Below are 20,153 nucleotides of genomic sequence, written 5' to 3'. Positions count from 1 at the left end.
TCCAACCCCCCTGCAATGAGCAGGGACATCTTCTACCAGATCACGTTGCTCGGAGTCCCATCCAACCTGAATGTTCCCAGGGATGGGGCATCCAACACCTCTCTGGGCAACCTGTGCCACTGTTTCAGTTCTGGCAAGGCTAGAAATGGACATCAGCTGTACTTTTCCTATTTCTTGTTTGAATCTTTTGGGATGTGTTTAAACTCAGAAATTAGACCCCACAACACTGATCTCTTCTGTTAGAGAAGATTGCTACTGACATTTAATGCGATGACTCTCCCCTCCCTTTTGAATAACATCAGCCTTTATTTTGGCTAAAATAACAAGGAACCTTTCAGCTCAGTGGCTAAACCAAGGAACTGAAGGGGGAACTGTGGTTCTCTGGCTTAAACTAAAATACTGACTTAGGAGATATTTCAGAAAGTAAAAATGATGCTCTCAGGCAAACTGAATATTAAAATTTTCCCCTCCAAAATGTCATGTTTCAGCTTCAGATTAAGGAAACCTTTTAATAATTGTTTTTCAGCTTGAATCAGTTTTTAAAAGAAAGTTGCCATTTTAAAATCAATAGATGTAAATGTTGACTTTCATTTCCCCCCTATTTTTCTGCCTGACATCCATTTATAAGCTCAGTTCAATTTCATTTACATCCACCAAATGCCTTTTTTTTCCTGTGAATATAGTACTGCCAATAATATTTTGCCCAGTGCTGACTGTGATTCCATGCTTCCCTAGACTATTGCTACACATGACTCAGTTCCTGTTTGGACTGTAACTCAATTTCAGAGCTCACTGCCATCTATAACTCCAAAGAGCAATTTCAGCTGAAATCCTAAATTGAATTACAGATTCGTATTGCATTGCTCACTATTTATTAATAATATTGTGCCTGCAACATATCCTGTTCTTCATTACCACAGAGAGAACAGTACTGGTTCCTCTGTATGATCCAGAGCTATTTATTTCTCCAAATGTTAGGTTCCTGCATGTACAGAACCTACAGACATCTGTGTTTCTTTTCTAATAAGTACTTTTATCTAGCCAGAAATGCAGAAAAGGTTTCTCAGGACTATACTTGGATGCATTATATGACTTCTGTATCACAGAAAAATATCACCATAAGTATTTTTTGCAACTGAAAGAATGCAAAGTATTATGGGATAAAATCCCCATGAACTTTGAATTCCCATACCAGTGACATTCTTAAGTGTTGGGCACACAACTTTCAGTCAGAAATGCCAGCTCTAAGCCTCCAACAGACATGAGCAGTCTGAGGCATGATGCGGACCCACCATGGCTAATTGAGATTTGTAACAGGAAGGAATGTTGGGGAAACAGAAACACAGCTTGAACAAGTTATGCTTTCTTCCAAACAGACAGGAGCCCAGGTCCTCAGTATTGGCTGTTTCTGCCTTCTCAGAGGACAGTCAGATGCAAACCCTAAACTATTAATTCTTTTCTGCAGCCTAACATAAGGTTTTTAGTGAGCAACAAAAACTACTGGTAATTTCTTGGAACCTCAGGGATGAGTTCTTTGGATTCGAATGTATGACACCAGAAGACTGAACAACAATCACTTACAAGGCCAATAATGTTTGCAGTGATGGGAGAGATGGGCAACTGGAATGACCTTGTTTGCATGTGGTCTGAGGAGAAGAGCTTGCTGCACTGTGTCAAACAAAACATCTCTTGCTGCTGTAGCATCCCAGGCATGGGGACGTTCTGCAGTTACTGACCCCAGCCACTAAAGAAGTGAAGAGTCTTTGGAGTCAGCTCAGGCATTTGTGTTCAAGGCGGAAGTTGAAGGAAGGCCTGACAGGTCTTTGGCACAGTCCCAGCTTAGCATCTTACAGTTTGCTGCTGTCTTCCCTGCAAAGGAGATTCCACCCATAATCCCTGAGGAAGGTGCACATTTTATTATCAGATGGCCACCTTGCCAGAAAAACAGGCTGCTTCAAGATAGCCAGGCAATAAGCCATGACACTAGGAGACTCCATTTTCCCATCTGGCTGTCTGCAGCAGGCAGGATTTAAACCCTGTGGCATTTTACATTACTATATCAACACTAATTTACCATTAATTCATTAATTTAAGCATAGAAAATAACCAAGTTTCCATTCAGGAAGGCTCCCATGTGCCTGTCAACGAGGGTGCTCTCCCCTTGAGCCTCCCTTCAGCCCACCCCAGAACAAATAGTGGAGCCATCCATGATAGCACAACCCACCTTCCCTTCCCCAAGGCCACACACTGTGCTGTTCTGTGTTTTGGCAGCCCACCCTCAGCTCTGAAGAAAAGTGCTGTCTGAGCAGCCTCAAAGATGCCCCAGCGTCAGCTCCGCTGCCTCAGGCCAGGCTCTGGACCGGCTCCACTCCAGCCCCAGCTCAAAAGCCCACAGAAGCCAGGGTTGCCTCTGTGTATTGATGAGGAAAGCGCAGGGAAAAAATAAGACTGAACATCTTTCTCAGATTATTTCCTGCCCTTGAAAAACTTTCCTTAAAAGGAGGAGATGGTAAAGAGATCTCCCACTCTGCCCAACTAAGATATCTGCTACTCTCTTCTTCCACTTCCTGACAGGAAAAATGTTCTTTTAACCTCAGTTTGAACGCTTAAACATACTTTACCCAAAAATTACTGCAAACTGTTGCAAAATAGAAATGCAAGTGAAGTCAAACCAATCCAATATTTTCTTCATCTCTCCAGAAGTCACAGGGATGACGCACCTCTTAACAAGCAGAGCCTTTGCTTGCCTGTGGCTGGCCTCCTGGGTTTCAGGTCACATCTGCAGTGGGTTTCTGGGAGAATTAAGCAAGACTGTGTAAGGCCAGCTTTCTCTGGAATAGAAACTCTCAGGGGTTAAGTATGACATATATGCATTAACATCCTATCTGGAACAGATTTTGTTAGTTCTCCAGGTGTCAGGAACAGAGCTAATAGTTGGAGGCAGCTATTCCTATGTAGGCCTGGGTGTGAGTTCAGCAGAGAGCTGAAGTACCTACACCCCACGAGGCTGATGGACAGCACAGCTCCTGCTGTGTGTGCTGCATCTGAGGACACAGGGCAGCCACCCGGAGAAGACAGCAAGGTGGCATTAGTGCTGTCCCTGGAGACTCCCTGCACACAGGTCTTTCTGCAGCACAGCAAGGGGGAAAAGGCTGGCACATAGGCAGTAGAAGGCCTGCACCAGTCCTGGGCATTTTTTACATTACCTCTGTTACCTTTTCCTTGCCAAGATTTTATCTCGATTTTTGTGCAGTAAAATCATGTTAATAAAACTGTGAATGAATAGAAAGGCCCTAAGTCAATATTTGCACCTAGAAAAGACTGGTTAGAACAGCTTAGGAATTGATCCTGATTTATTAAAGCACCTGTTCACCCAGGGAACATTTTAGCAGCAATCAATATGTAATTAAATCTTCATTGATGTTTTACAATTGTTTTGTTTCCCAGCAATTACAGTGATAGAATCAGCTTCCCCTGGTTGTTCCTCCTTTCCAGCTTTACTACTGATCTCCTGTGAGCATTCTGGCAACTCACTTTACGTCTCCCATGCTGTTATTAATAAACTGGGATCACAGTCACAGTGAAACAGCTCTAATCCAAACCCACTGGGCTAAGCCCAGGCCAACAAGAAAAGCCAGCCTCTGATCTGATAGCAATAACAACAACGGGAGCTCTGTGGTGATATAAACACAAATGTTTTCATGAACTCATCAGACAGCTGTGAACTAAAATATGCTTGAAGAGTTGAGCTTCCATTAGGCTTTTCTAGTCAGATTTAGGTCACTCAAAGCTGGGATTGCTTTTCACACGCTGCCTGTCCAGCTTCAGGAAACAGAGGTGTTGTGGGTGCAGCAGTGTAAATCACTCCTGTTCCCTGCTCAGGCAGACACAAATTCCTGTCTGGCCTTTCCAAAATAATACCCCAAACACACCAGAACGGGTCATACTTTCTCTAAAACCTCCTCACACGACTCTGGCTGGAGGAGTGCCTTGCTGCAGAGCTCGTTCACTTATGCCGAGGGCTGAGGGCTGCGACTCCCTGAGCTGGCTCCCCGGGGGGACAAGGAACGCACCCCTCCGTATCAGGCTTTGAGGCGGCTGGGAGAGAGAGCAAATCCCGCCACACTGCTGCTGTTCCCGCGGAGGCTGTGCCGGGGATGCCCAGAATGCCTGGGGTGCGAGGGATGCCCCAGGATGCCGCGGGGTGCCTGGGGTGCGAGGGGTGCCCCGGGATGCCTGGGGTGCGAGGAGTGCCCCGGGATGCCTGGGGTGCGAGGAGTGCCCCGGGATGCCTGGGGTGCGAGGAGTGCCCCGGGGTGCCTGGGGTGCGAGGAGTGCCCCGGGATGCCTGGGGTGCGAGGAGTGCCCCGGGGTGCCTGGGGTGCGAGGAGTGCCCCGGGGTGCCTGGGGTGCGAGGAGTGCCCCGGGAGCGCGGTGCCGCCGCCGGGCTGCGCGCAGGCGGTCCCCCAGCAGAGGGGGGTGTGAGCTCGGCTTTCGCCGCGGCCGCAGCCCCCGCACGGCACTCGCAGGCCCGAACCGCCTCGGAAAAACAGAACCCAAACGAAACAGGGAAGCCTGATCATCGGTGTCAATTACAAGAAGCGATTGTGAAAAATCAAGTGTGTGTGAAAAATCAACCCCTTTGACCAGCATAAGGAACATGCGAGTCCCTGTCCTTTGGTGCCTGTAGCCGGCCCACATCCCTCAAAAACTGAGTAGAACACCCCACCTTGATGCTCAGCCTAGGGACCTTGGTGAGACAAGGGACCTGGGGTCAGGGTATCTGCACACCTCAAGTGAACACGAAGAAGAGGTTTCAGTCTCTGCCCCTTTAAGTGCTTGTCTTTTCAGTGATATCCCAGTTTCTCGCCTGCTCCCTAGGCTGAGCATCAAGGTGGGGTGTTCTACTCAGTTTTTGAGGGATGTGGGCCGGCTACAGGCACCAAAGGACAGGGACTCGCATGTTCCTTATGCTGGTCAAAGGGGTTGATTTTTCACTACCCTCACCCCAGGTCCCAGACTCACCAAGACCTTTTGAGCTTGCCGCTCTCATGACACTGATTCCTGCAAATCTCAGCAGTGCAAGGAAGGGTGCACCCCTCGGCCAAAAACTTCACCCACTTGATCAGAAAAGCTCCTTTACTGAACACATTTACTGAAAGGCTGTTGGTAATGACACATTTAAAGGAGTGCTTTAAGTGTGGAGAACCAGTGGTCAAGGCAGACACTAACTTCTCGAACTTCTCAGACTGCTCTCTCTGTTTTAATGTCCACATTTGGGGCTTCACTCAGCACGTGGTAGGTGCAGGCATGGGGGTTGGAGGCAATTTCGGAGGGAGTCCACTGACTGCTGAGAAGTTACTGTGACACTAGGAGCAGAAACAGGTCTGCTCCCAAGGGCAGGATATCCTATGTTCACCAAAACCAAGTCATCCATGCCAGTTTTGATTCCCCCATGGTATGACATTGATGTGAGGACCTGAACTTGCTGGTCTTCCCCAACAGACAAGCAAGAAGGAAACTAGGCACAGAGCCTTCAACTTTCACATGCTTACAGCCAGCTTGGCTCTGCCATTTACTGCTCCTTGGGGAGCCCTCCCTGAAGTTATGTAGATAAGGCTGCTAAACTACTGTCCCTGGCACTAAATTCTCAGTTCTGATCCATTCCCTAAAGCATCATTAATATCTGGGACTCCTTCCAGACCCACCTGGCTAGCATCAAATGGCCCGTGCTCTACCAGCTTGTTCTAGCGAAATTAGCATGGCATCAGGACAGCCCAAGCTTTGTAGAGTTATTCAGACTTGTGAAACAGCTATAGAGGGTTTAAAAGAATCTTTAATTTCATGTCAAAGTACTATCCTTCACAATGGGTTAAAATAGAAGAAAACTTCAAAGAACAAAATGGAAACAACAAATTAATATTCCCACTTGTGATTGAAAAACAGTTTGGGAAGTGGATAGCATTCAATGTGTAATGAGCATCCACATCCTTCAGAAAGCTTTGGAAATCTTGACCATTAATTTGATCTTCTTTTCCCCTCTACTTGGATCAATGGAAAGATTTTCAGCAAGTACATTTTCAGACCCTTGTTCACTGTTAATTTTCTCTCTGTATCCTTTTCAACTTCTTCCTCCTAGAGGCTGTCAGTCACTGCCACAGAGGTTCATCAAGGCTGTCTTGTAATCACCACTGGTATCATCCTGACAGGAGAAAATATTAAAACATAGGTGAGTATGGAAGATCCTCTGCATGATCCAAGTGCTGACGTTGTCAGTCTGTGGAATATGCCCACATAGGAAAAGAACTTTGGAAAGAGCAAGCCAGACTTCAGCAGTGTTCCTGCCAGCTGACACACCATCAAAAGAGAATGGAGAAATGAGGCTTGTAGCTACCACCTGAAATAACATTTATCAAGTCCAATTTTTTCCTTTGGAATGCAGGTGAGCAATTGATCAGGGTTCTGTCCCAGAGAGGAGCACAGACAAAGTCAGCACAAATCACAGCAAGCAAACCTATTGTGTTCAGTTTTTTTGTCCCTGGGTATTTTTGTAGCATCTCTTAGGGAAAAGGCACTATAGTTAGCCCTGACACATGACATATTTTAAAAAGCCACAAATGTGGCCATTTTTATCTAGAAGCACTACACAAAATATTCACTAGGTTAAAAAAGAATTTGCTCCCTTTAAATGTTTTGTGACGACAGGTGTAAAGCTAGTTCCACTTCTCAGAAGGAATGAGTATTTTGTACAGACCCCTGATGACTGATCATTAATCAACATGACAGACACTGACAGTGTCAATTAGAAGAAAGGCCCTTCATTACAGAACCAGACTTCCCATGGGGACTGCTAAGGACAGGGCTTCTGTGCCATTTGCACAGGGGGAGAGGAATGTCCCAGAGTCCTTAGGAAAAATGGTAAAAACCAGCATTTCAGCACTAACAGGGGAGGCACATTCACTCAGAGCTGAGACTCAAATGCTACAATAAGCCTTGACAAGGTTCAGAAACTGAACGTATCTCATCACAGTATAGATCAGGCTTTCATCTGGGATAAGGCAGCTAAAAGAACCCAAATGAAAAGAAAAATTAAAAGAAAAGAAAAATTAAAAGAGAGATAAACAAAATACCCCAGCACTATTTTGACTTATATGGATGGCACTGGCTTGAGGTAGTTAAGGATAGCAGAGAGAGAGGAGAAAATGGCAGAGCAGTGTGGGATAGGTGTAACAAGAATGATTAATTTAATTTAGATTCATCTAGGAGATCATGCAGTGCATGGATACACAGTCTGGTCCATGAAAATCTGGGTGCAGTGTCTCCTTGGGTTTGCTTTGTCCAAGTCACTTCCAGAGCGTACAGTCTGGCCCACCTTTCAGACATGTGTCTCTCAAGGACATGACTGTTAACAGGCCTAGTGAAAGAGAGCCATGATCATGCAGAAATGACATTGTTGCTGCAAACAACCATGGAAGCATCCCCCAGTGCTGGAAAGATAAGGAATACATGCAGTGGCTAAGAATCATCATATCCAGATTCTGCTTACCGAAATCATACTGGAGAGAGACTTTCCTGCGATACGCTTGAATTCAGGCTTTATAAGATTTAGGTCAACTTCACTTCGAGAAACAATCACCCTTATCAGAGTCCCATCATCCGTGCCAGCCCCCTGGAATAACAGATACATTAGTCTGTGATATCACTGGGTGTTCAAGGGATAAGCTGTGCAAACTAGTCCAGGACAGGAGGAGTCAGCTTTCAAACACCACTTGGCACATATTCTGTGGAACATCTGCATCTCTTTCTGGAGGGCCAACCCACTCACCCTTCTCAGGGGCCACTGTCAGCACCACAAGCCCACCATGGAAGTGTGCACAAGTTTTGCACATGTCAAATGCAAAAGCAAACATGCTACAAAGATGGGAGTTGTCAGAATACAGATTGTCCTTCTGCAGCATCACCCAGGCAGTGTTTGGCTTCAACCAATATTGTTTAATCGCTCACAGGAAAATTAAGATCACACTGATAACAAAACAGTTATCTCAGCTTTCCAAAAGGCTTGGAGAGCTGACATCTTGTACATACCAGTTAAACATTACAGGGGCACAATCTGCAGATACCTTATATGTGCCCATTTGAAACTCTCATTTTATACTGCCAGTGAGAGAATTGCTTTCTAAAAAGAAAATATTGTGTTCCAGTCTATTAACATGGAAAGGAAGACTTCACCATAATCAACCTCCTAGAAAAGCCTCTTCCAGAAGTTTTGTCTGTGTTCCAGAAAGTGGGGCTGGGCTCCTTGCAGACTCTTAAGCCAGAAAAGCCAGACTCCCTTGGTATCTCGAGCTTAAAGGGTACTTTTCTACCTGAAGTGTTCGAAAGGATTCAGCTATTACTTGCAACAATTGCACTAAACCTGCTGAATTTCACCAAGCCTTGGCTCTACTAGTTTGAATTGGTGGAAGCCAGGTTACAAGTTATGTCAGTATGAAAACAAGTGTGTTGCAATGAAGAGTCTTACCTTTAAAGCATGGTACAGCCTCTCTGCAAAGTAGCTATGGATGTTCCTGGTGCATTTCACTAGGCATACAAAAAAGCTCAGTAAGAATCAATGGTAATTCCAGTCCAGGACAGCAGGTGACTGAGGTCCTATATCTTGCCCATTAATTCAGTGTGTTCCTGGAATCTGAGTTTATCTTACCCAAGAGGTACCCCTTACTTCCTGATATCTTTATAAAGTAGATCCATCTAATATAAGTCAAGTACTGCAGAAGAAAAGGCAGCAGACAAAGCAAAGGGAAAGGTCACCACTTACCAATAGCCAGCATGGCATCCTCAAGTGAACCACGAGTTTCACTCTTGATAGAGTCTTCTATGCTCTTACCAGCCAGTTTCTGGTATTCTTCAAACACTGTTTGAAACACAAAGAACTTCAAGTTTTTACCAGGTAACCTCAGAGGCATTTTGCGCCCAATACTTACAGGCATTACTTGTGTGGCAATATGAACACACAGATCCTGCAAAAGTAATGGCCACATTTATGCCAGCTTCAGGAGGCTTTAGTCAACATCAGAAATACAAGCTATAAAGATGGATATTAAAATTTACGAAAAGTCAAACCATTCATGGTTCTTAATTCCCTGACTTCATGTGAAAATGCAATTTCAGTCACCTCAAGTTTATGTGGAAATCTGACCCTTCATCGCTGTCTTTAGCCACAGAAATAAAGCAGACAACAAAGTTAGGCACACCTTTGGTCTTGTGCTTGTTGATGTCATTAGCTTCAGGAGCCAAAATAAAATCAACTTAAGTCTAGGACTATGCATCTGACAGCCTATAGACTTTAAAATGGTGACACCACCATTTGAGAAAACTTCAACCACAATTAGAAAAAACGAAAAACTGAGAAAAGATGAGCAAAACACAGGTGCAGATTCTGAGATATTTGAGTTCCCTCAGTAACGAAAGTTCAGCAACAGGGTAATTGCTCGCCTTATACACCTTGGATACTCCAAGGCTCAGAAACACAGATATCTGCTTTTATTCCTAGCTTTCTAGGACTAACAAAGAAGGAAAACTGCTATGTAATGCAATGGACATCTTAATAAACTTTGCTCAGCATCCAAGATCATCAACACTCAAGACACTTTGAGGAAATGGAATACAGAATAGACAGATGGATACAAACTTCTCAACTCAGACCTACTCTTTCTATTAAAAAAATTAAAAAAGCTGCAACAATTACACTCAGGTTTTAAACACAAATAGCTGCAAGTGGCTGTACCACAGAAGAAATTGCTTGGTGCCGCAGTAGGTCCCACAGACTGGTTGCATTATGACAACTAGATGAAATTCAATTCTTAAAGACAGATACAGACAAAGGCTATAGAGACCACCTATTTTTGTTTGTTTGTTTTGTTTATTTTTTAAGTGACCTAGGGAGATTGAATTTGGAACACAAGGGGGAGCTGGCTTCCAGGGCATAGAAACAGCCTCAGAGGACGTCAGCTTGAAAAAGCTCAGGCATGCCTAATTTATCTCCAGCTAGATTTATCAGTTTAGCTGATTCACACAGTACTTGATATGTTTAGATTCAGCCAACGTAGTGAAACCTGTTATGCCTCAAAAGCCTTGAGATGAAAAGGTTTGGTCTCTGCTGCACAGACAGTGGGGAGCTGAGGTCTCAACTGGAACAGAACTAGTGTCTTCCCTCCCGGCAGCCTCTGATGCCCTCAAAAGGACCTGGGGCAGAAATGCAGGTTGCACACTGTGATTCTCCAGCACTGAATAACCAGCTGGATTTTTAGTGATATTTTTTTTCCCCTGGAAGAATCCACATCCAGAGGACATGTCTGTTCACCACATGCTCCTACTTAATTAGGATGGTACTCACTCACTTCTTGGGTTTATAAAAATAACTATCCAGTTATCACCACTGTATAGGGATTCCTGGATAAGCCACTTCATTTTCAGCAGAACTAAATCTTCATAATCTTTCACAAAATCTGCTGGCAGTTTTTGGTTACTGAGTGACCAGGAACTAGAAAACAGGCTCAGGTACTTATTTGTGACCACCCATGTCTCTCATCTATAGCCCTGCCTCTTCTTTTTGGCTAGGTGATTTCTGACTTCAGAGGCTTGGGAGTGTAGTGTTGGTAGTGTGGGTTCTGCTCCATACCTTTCATTAAGTGTGTGGCACTCCTTTTGCACAAGATGGTGATGAACTGTATCTCATCAGTGCCCCGTATCTTCTCTCCAGCAGCATAAAGAGTCTGGAATTTAACACACAGTTATTAGCAAGATGTTCTGTGTGCACAGCTGGTAAAGGAACAGAGTTTGGCTGAAGGCATGGCTGGGGTAAAGGGGTTTGGAGTAACCTACACCACTGTGTGAACCAGAGTCTCCTAGAATGGTTGGTTATGAAAACCTTTCTGTCTTCTAGACAAATTGGAGCAGCCGCTATCTCCATCCTTTCTACCCGTCCTGCAGCAGCTGGAGCAGCCAACAATACACTTGAGGTTTCTTCCCTTTTCTCTCTTCTTCCACTCCACCATACCCATACACTTTCACATATCAAAAGCAGCTGAGCCAAAGTGCAGGCCTCATCACTCCTCTTTGGAATGGCAGAGCTCAGCAGTGCAGGCAAAACTGAAGAATCACTTACTTAAAGATCAGCCCACCCCAAATTATTGTGATTCCAACCCTCTGCTGACCAGGACTGTGCTGCTCACTGAAGCACTCTGAAATTCAAGGAGGTGGGAATGATCATATCACTGATCACAGGTATTTGAGAGTACCTCTGCATCCTGGAGAGCCAGGGCTGTGTCCACGTAGAGAGTGGCATTGTCCCTCTCACCCTACGAGCAGAAAAAGAAAGGTAACAATTTTGTCTCATGAAGATTCTTCCATAAATAAGGATCAGAGCATTCATTCTGAGCAAAGATCAATTATCCTCTCAGCTATCTATTTCTGCAGAGTACTCAAGCAGTAATATTTCAGACAGCACAAGTGCTAGCTCCTTCACTGAAAGGTGCTGAAATCAGTCATATGAAGCAGAGTGAAAAATTGCTCAGTTATTCTGCTACCAGGCAGGAAAATTCTGAAAATGTGGTAGGTAAATGCATTCAAATGCACTCAGCATGGAGGGCACAGACCCTGGAAAAGTGGTGAATCATAGTGGAGGGGCACTGTTTTCTAAGACCCTTGTAGGGTACAGTGGCTTTATGCATATGTAAAAGTGAGGTGTCTCTCTGCAGCAGAGCTGGCTGTAAGTTCCCAGCTCTCTTACTGCTCTAAGGAGGTGCTTCAGTCCCATCGAAGCTGAAACAGATCCACTCCAAGTGACATGGTTGTCCCTGCAACTTATCTGGTGACCATGACTATACTGGCTCTTTTAGTGCATGTCTTCTCCGAAAAAGAAGAGAAAAACATGAAGACCTTTATACCCTCAGTTCTGTTCTCCAGCATTACCTGAAGAAGGCAAACCAGAATCTGTTCTAAGTAGCCACTTGTTTCCGATTTTATGTCTTGTTCCAGATCAGAACCGTATTCTACCCAAGGGAAAGAGAGGGACAAAGGAAGGATTTGTTATTTATTTAGGTGATATAGTCAAGATATTACCAGTAACCCAAGCACACACACTGCCTGACACCAGGCAAGAAGGTCATTAGGGAAAAAAACAGGGCTGAGAGCAGCTCATACTCTTTGTGATACTCAGGTCAGCATTTGCATCCAGCTGGGTCACTAGCTCCCCTGATGTCCAAGAAATAAAGCCAGAGCTAATTTTAGATGTATAGCTGAAGGGATGAAAAAGATAAAATATTTACAAATATATGTTTGATAAATATCTATCTATTTAATGGGGAGAAAAAAACCAAGTGCATAGCTATAGATTTGTTTATGTTCTGACAATTCTCCTTATAGCCAAACTGAACCAAATTTGTGATTTGCTGACCCTTTGCTGTAGCTGGATGAAGACCTAGAAAGGGATTTTCAATTCTCTCAGCATAGCCATGTTCTGTTTGTCAGCTGAAAGCAGAATTATATTGCTTTTGGAGTTAAATGGCTTTTAGAAAGCCATTTTCTTGCTGACAGTGCTAGCTGGTAACACCATTCCTGCTGTGCAATCAGGCCCATTGCTCTGTCCACAGAAATCTGAGCCCCAGGCACTTACCTTCTTTGTACGCCTTGATTATCTCCTTGATCTGCGCTTTTGTCCGAGATGCCAAGATCTCTATGATAACACCTTCCCTCGTTCCCACACCCTATAATAGAAAACGCAGTGGAGAAATAAAGGTGGAGAAAAGCATCTAGTCACGGAGAGTGATTTATTGCTGGAGAAGTATGGTGAAGGGAGGAGTTGGATGGCAGCAAAGTGTCAGGCTGTGTGCTGAGCTGTAAGAAACCGTCGTGATGAAAGCTGGAGACACAAAACACATTTGGATTGAACATGGTTTCTTTTAGTGAGGTGCCTAGTTTGTAAAGGATGATTTTATGTAACCCTACATTTCTGCTATGCTTTTCTGAAGTCAGATCTTTGACAATAGACAGGATTAGAGGAATGCAGGGAGACTAGCATTCCCCTTTGGCCTGTCTAGTCAGCCCATCTTTGTACCATTTTAACAGACCATCTGAGACTTTTAAAAGTACATTGTCAATAGGGAGGATCCCAGCCAACCCCAGCCTGACCCTTGCACCACCACTCCTTGATTTCTTAAAGGATTCATGGCTCAAGTGGGGCATCAGCGCAGCAGGTTTGGGTGTGAATTTAGTTTTGCTGTTGCCTTCTCAGGCTCTATGAGTTACATATGTACAGAAACTTTCTTACAGCAATAAATATTTAAGCAGCATTTTCCCCCAGTATATTAATAGTACAATTAAGTATTTCTCAAAGGCTAGTGCTAATAACAAACTTAACCATGTAACAGTACAGTTATTAACAGTTGCACAATTGCAGAAAATTAGCATTGCATTTGTGCTACTACTTAAATATCAGCTTGCAATTTGCTTACCTTCATGGCATCATACAGCTCCTTGGCATCATACTTGAATGGGGAGTACATGAGAGCTACAATGAGCCTCTCAAAGTTGCCACTCAATTCGGACTTCAGGTTTTCAATCAGGTCCTGTTAAATGTGCATCATCACATGGTTACATAAACAGCCCCCCCAGGATCATTTTGCTGCACATGCTGCTTCCATCCCCATGGCCCAAGCAATGAAGCTGAATGACAGCTTTGTTGATAGTTCATTAAAAAAGGTCCTGGGACTGAAAAAGGCTCCTAACTCCAAAATAGGATTTGTCTAGGTGCTTACACACTCCCTGTTTTCTTGATATTCAGGCTTTCTCAATAATTAATCCCACAGCAAATCTTGCTCCACTCTGCTTAACTCAGTGAGCAGAACTAGGTAGCTGAAGGCCTTGCATTGAGCAAGGGTGTAGCTTCAGAGAGAGCTAATTCCCAAAGCCTGCATATGAACTTGCATCCAGGACATCTGCAGAATCAGGAATGCAGTCTGCTTGATGATACACGTCAAAATTCCCTTTCACTTTAGTGCAGGCTTTCCCAGAGTATGACTCTCCCTGCTCTAATAGGATGCAACCATCTATTTGTTCATTGTTCCATACTTGCCACCTCCATATTTGCTTCCCTTTCTGAGGCTTTTGCATGGCAGTTCCCTTTCCAGAAAGGGTCACTGGAAACTCCACAGCAGGGCTGGGGGTACAGTTTGCTGATGAAAAAATTTTCCCAATAAAAGTAAGATTTTATCAAAGAAACAAAGAGAGCCAAAGGAAAACATGGTTGTCAATAACCATGCAATTTCCAAACAAGTGTAATTAAATAAGTCTTTAAATTGATCTTTTTTGACATTTAAAAAGGCCTGAAACAAACCTCTAGTTTACTCAATGTGTAACTTAGATGGGTATCAATTTTTGTTACAGCTTCAAATCAATAAGAAGCTTCACTTACAGTTAACATTGATTTTTAAAAAGTATTCCTGGTCAAAATGCATTTTACAAAAAAATTTAAATCTTTAGGAAAAAAACATTTCTTTCCAGTCAAAAATTAATTTTACACATTTATTGCAGGCCTTATAAATAGATATTAATCTACTTATTTGCAGAAGACTTGCATATAGTATGCATCATGCTTTCAGGATGAACTGTACGCCCATTTGCTACATCCTGCATGCAGTAAACCAGTGATTGAATAGGGCTTTGTTTTGGAAGAACCTTTCCAAACTGTGCTTTGAAGGATTTGGCAATCTCTTGACGCTGCATATTGCTCCTCTTGGTTAGTACTTCAGTTATAGCTTGTTCATCAGTCCCTGTGGAAAGCAACAATAAATCATAAATACAGCACACAGAATAAGCTGAGACTGGTCCAAAATCCCAATCTGAATATTCAGACAGCCTTGCCTGGTTCATTGCCTTTGTGTAGAAGTTTAAGTACATACTGAGGAAACTATAATTTTAATTTTTCACAGTAGAAAAGAAGTGATATCTCTGGATGCAAATTTCCTAAGGAATGGCTTTCAACTTACCAATTATAAGAAGAACATAGAATTTACGTATGTGGTTGGAGTCAACTCACCAAGCCCTTTCATGGCCTTGTACAGAATCTGAGCATCAGGTGCAGCATTAAAATTAAAAGCACCTGCCACGGACCTGCCCTCTGCTTCACTCTGAAAGAAGAAGAAAAATACACGACTTTTCACCACTGCTTTTCATCAGCTGAAGAAAAAGTATTTGAAAAGTATATTAATGCTATTTATTGCCTACACATTGTCAAGTCACAGAAAACAGGAGAGACTGGCTTGAAGTTTCTCAGCAGAGCAAAAAGAGAGCACAAGTTTCTCTCCAAAGAGAACACAAGTTTCCTGTTTCCACCTGCCTGTACCAGCCTTTGCTGCTGGCAGAAACATGAAGGGCAAAGCACGGCTGACAGTACTGCAAGCGTTGTGAAGTGCAGGCAGTCTGGCAGAAAAAGCACAGACTGTAGTAGACTGGACTTTCCTGTTCACTCCTTAAACGCAGTCCTTCATAGCATGGATGCTATTGTATCATACTGCACTTCTCAGTGGGTTGGTGCAGGGTAGTTTTTAGATAGCTTTTGGAATTCCTGAAGTAGTCTTGTTCTCACAGACCATTTTTTTCAGTAGCTGCTGCTGCACTTCTGCACAGTTGGTTTCAAGAAGGAAGCACCTCCACTGGAAGGATTTGGGCCAAGAACTACTTTGAAGGAAGACATCCATCTGGAGGAGTGCAGGTTTGATGTTCTTCCCTGTACCAAGAATCAGATACAACTACACAAGAATCCTCCTAACAAACCTCTAAGGTGTTGACAGTGCCAGAGTCCCAGGGCAGAAAGACACACTGAGACTTATTCTAGTCACCACAAGGTAGTAGGGCCATCAACCAGAACCCAGGCATAAGAGCTTCAATTTAACAAAGCTGGTAGTCAAGGAACTCGCTTGAAGATATTGCCACATCTATCACAAGCTGGTCCTATCAATAGGGGGAGTAGGTGGGTGGGTAGGGATGAAGAGTCATCATCACTTTATTACAATAATAGACACAATTTTCTCCTTCCTAGAAGCAAGGATATTTAAATTGGAAACCACTATATTCTCATAAATTTACCTTAAGAATCAGGGTTAATATTAAACTAATGGTATCAGCATAACCTGATGAATATTTTAATGGAGATGGCTTCATAGCGAGATAAAGTTCAGAGATTACAGACCAGAAGGAAGCATTAGGGTTGTCCCACATGACTTGCATAACATGGACCACCAAGTGCCACCCATCATCCTCCTGCTATGATGCAAATCCCCTCTGCTCTTACTTCCAGTGTGAAAGAGAACCAGTGGATGCAGCTGGCACATGTTTGCATGCTGGCCCCTTTGCCAGCCACGCTCCAGGAGCAGTGACAAGCAGCTGAGAGGCAATGAGGAGAATTGAGAGAGGCAGCATGTTCAGCAATCAGCAAGACTTGGAAGTTTGCTTTACAGCAAGCACAGAGACATTCTTGCACCACCACACCTTGCTCCCAGCAGAAAGAGCAGCTGTGAAGCAAAAGGTGTCAACAGGAAACTTGGCAAGAGATGCAGCTTTGAATCCAAATTGTCACCGAGCGGCCAGTTTAAGGCTGTGGTGAAGCTGCCACTGCAGAAAAAGCAGTGACAGACCAGGTGGCATTGCCACCTCTAACAGTTTGGCATTGGCCTACAAGAATTTGGCTGAGATGGCAGGATCATTTCAGGTGCTCCTTTTCTATCCCTCTGTTAAGACAGCCAGCACCACCACAGCTTCCCTGGAAAGCAGGTTAGACCCATCCATCTGAGTTTGCTCTGAAAAAGATGGTCAATCCTCTCCAGCTGCATGCAAGGGCCCTGTGAAGAAACTCCCAAACACTCTGTACCCATGCCTGGTGACTCAATGAAAGAGGAAGTACAAGGCTGAGCTTTCATTTGGAGGCAGTGGAAACAAATTAAACAATGATCTTTTTTGGTACTAATTCCGATAAACAGTTACGGCCCTTTCTGGCTCAAGTAGCACATTTGTGACTCACTCACACACCTCTCTCTCTGTGCACGGAATTGTTGCAGCACAAGTACAACTGCACCAGCTTTTCAGAGAATCCCTGTTCACTTTGGTCTTGTTTCCCAGTTGAATTGATCCTACAACTCCCTGACTGAAACTACTCGAGGCATTTGTGTGACTCTCATGTAAATATAAATAATTGGCATGAAAGCAGCAGAAGCAGTGTCCCTTACAGCTGATGCTGTGAAAAGTTTTACTTACAAATGAAAGGAAGAAGGAGCAAAAGTTTCACTGCCAAAATATTTTCAAACCTAAACAATAGTTTTTTTGAAAAGCTGGAGTCTGGAGACAGGTTGGGTTACTGTTTGGGGTTTTTTTCCATTGGATATTTTCTGAGAAAGTTTCACATTTTTTCATTCCTTATGCCTTTGAACTGTATTTTTTATGAAGGGTTTAGAAAACCAAAACAATTCTTCCCCATCCTTCTTTGGACCTCTCATTTTCTTCTCATGCCTCCACCCCCTACAACACCAATGGTTAAGAGATCACTGGAGTTTAAGGGCTTTTCTCCTATTTTTCTCACTCTGAGTTTAGAAATTATTTCCAGCTTAGGGGTAGAGGGAAATAGATCATCCAAAAGGAAAAAAAATTAAGTGAGAGCTACTCCAAGCTTTGGAAAAAATATCTATTTTATTGTACCAAATTCCAAAGGAGCTAGGGAGGCAGAGAGAACTCAGAAAGGAAGATTACAATTTTAATCTTTCTGAGGAAGGGGGGAAAAAAAAAAACAAATATATGTTTTGAGATCTGGGCAAAAACCTGGCCTGCCACAGAGGCTGATGGGGCAGCTGCCATGGCTGGCACATCACCAGAGCTACCTGCTGCCTGGTCTGAGCCAGACCCCAGGTGCTGCCTCAGCAGACCCCATGAGCTTCTCCCCATCCTGCCACATTCCTCTCAAAACCACAATCATTTACAAGAGAACATACACAGCATTTCTGGCTCCTGGCAAAGAGACAGGGTGTTCAAGACACATAATTTTTGCAATATTAAAAACCCACCAAAGGTAGACATTGTGGCTTGACCACAGCCTACCAGCACAACAGGGGACCAAAATGGGGACAGGTTAGTGCCCTGAACTCACTGCCACAGGATAAGGGAGCAGACAAGGAGCCCACAGTTTTCAAACTTCAGCTGTGTAACTTTGCTGTTGCATAGTACCACCTCCCCATGAACACAGGAATATAAACACCCCCTGCACCACTCTCTACTGAGAGATCCAGATAGGGTCTGCTCCTCTTCCTTTAGCCAGCAATCATGTCAACACCTTCCTTCATCAATGTTTTCAAAGTGCTGAATGCTATTTTACAACCTGAAAAATAGTAAATATGTCTTGCTGATTTTTAAAGGAAACTTTTCATTCCCACACAGTGCCTGATGCAACTTGTAAGTTACCTTATTATAGTGCCAAAAAACCGCAGAGTGTCAGTATATCCTCTACTTACCCAGGCCTTCCACCATGCCATTGCTGTCTCAGTAGTGATACCTGGGTCTGTTGGTGAAGAAAACCACACATATCACACCTCACAGTTTGGGAATCTGAGATTTGAAGGTGAGGATAGGAAGGAGAGGAAGGAACACAAGTTCTTTTCAATAGACTTACCACAAGAAAAATGGAATAACTGTACTCCTCTGGAGGCTTGTTCCCTCTGGAAGCTGCAGAATGTAACTGGCCTCTCAGGCACACGCAGGTATAAAGCATCTTTATCTACAAATTCCACAGGGCAACACCCTGAGACATGGCTCAACCTGTTTTTCACATATGATCTCATAGGGAGAGATCAGGTTGCTTAATAAATGAGGCTTCCCTTGTGAGGAGCCCTAAATTCAACCTTGTTGACTCATTGTAATTTTTCCACTCCTTCTCCCAATACACGCCCTTCCCTGCTAACATTTTGGCCTCTGGCACAGACACAACATGCAAATTACAACCGGGTTATTTCTCAGCATAAAAGTTCACTGAGGCTAGATGAGTTCTGCTACAACTGAATAAGTCACTCATTATTACCAATTCTTTCTCTCTACTAATCTGAAACACTGCCAAATAGGACTCTAGAAACATAACAAACGTTCCTCTACCTCCCTTCCTTCAAAAACTTATTAAAAAAACCCTCAGAGCCAAACAACCAAAATATTTCGAAACCAAACAAACCGCATACCCAGCCACACTCCACACCATCCATGTCCTACACCTTACAGTGAAGCTCAATAAAGCATCAGATTGTACAGAGACTTAGAAGGTCCTGCCATCCTACCCCTAGACTTCCACAGCATGAGTCACAAATGATCTCTAGGGCAACATAGGACCAACATATCTAAGGCTAACCCCAGCTAAGCATCATAGGAATTGCACTAGCTGCTGTGACATGTTAAGGCTTAGGAGCTGAGTGCAAAACTTCTCTTTTTTCAAAAGAAAAAAAAAAAAAAAGAGCGGAACAGCTCCTAGGACTTTAATTTGGAGAAATGTTTCTGTGAAATCATCTGAAATACCTTATGGTTGTAGCAGTATTTTCCTGTCTAGACTTCTGTCAGAATCCACCCATGCCTGTGTTTATTTATTTATTTCTTTGCAATGGAAAGCTGCCCTGATGGAAACATTCCCACCAGCTATATCTTAACACTTGCTATGTAGGAGCTTTGTGCCCCCTCACATTTACAGGCTCACACGGCATGTTGGGTAAACACCAAACTATGGGCCTCTCTTATTTCCTTCCCACACACTGCTATTTCACTTAACTCAGCAAGGCCCCTGGTGGCCTGGGAAGTTGCCCTGGCTATTCCCAAAAGAATGAGCTGGGCCAGCTGCTCCTGCCTCCAACACATCCATCATATGGCGAGTGCAAGTTGGGAAGGAGGAGGCGGCATTGCCCTTGCTATAACAAAGATGCTGCCAGGTCTGCACTGGCTTTGTTCCTCGTCATGTGTGAGAGGCAGGTTGATCAACAGCACACAGCAAGGAGAGCTCCTGAGTGGTCCTTCCATCCTCCTCCTCTGCGGGTAGGGTGCATCTGCTGTTGCTGGATCCCCGTATTTGCTGCCTACATAAA

At 43.8% G+C, this 20,153-nt stretch overlaps 1 protein-coding gene across 1 annotated transcript; it reads right to left on the bottom strand.

The window, feature by feature from the left end:
- Positions 1 to 5,816: 5,816 nt before the first annotated feature.
- Positions 5,817 to 19,314, bottom strand: ANXA8L1 (annexin A8 like 1). Its single transcript, XM_010411254.4, has 13 exons — positions 18,710 to 19,314; positions 18,552 to 18,598; positions 15,095 to 15,185; positions 14,734 to 14,828; positions 13,512 to 13,625; positions 12,674 to 12,764; positions 11,971 to 12,050; positions 11,298 to 11,357; positions 10,679 to 10,772; positions 8,816 to 8,911; positions 8,522 to 8,580; positions 7,547 to 7,669; positions 5,817 to 6,202 (listed from the first exon to the last, which is right to left on the bottom strand). Exons 1-13 carry the CDS (start codon positions 18,876 to 18,878, stop codon positions 6,146 to 6,148), a joined length of 1,176 nt encoding a protein of 391 aa, XP_010409556.1. The 5' UTR covers positions 18,879 to 19,314; the 3' UTR covers positions 5,817 to 6,145.
- Between the last annotated feature and the right edge of the window lie 839 nt (positions 19,315 to 20,153).

Source organism: Corvus cornix, chromosome 6 (assembly GCF_000738735.6).
Source record: "Corvus cornix cornix isolate S_Up_H32 chromosome 6, ASM73873v5, whole genome shotgun sequence".
NCBI classification, from domain to species: domain Eukaryota; kingdom Metazoa; phylum Chordata; class Aves; order Passeriformes; family Corvidae; genus Corvus; species Corvus cornix.
The sequence above is the reverse complement of the archived record's forward strand: the minus strand, read 5'-3'. Positions and strand labels throughout refer to the sequence as shown.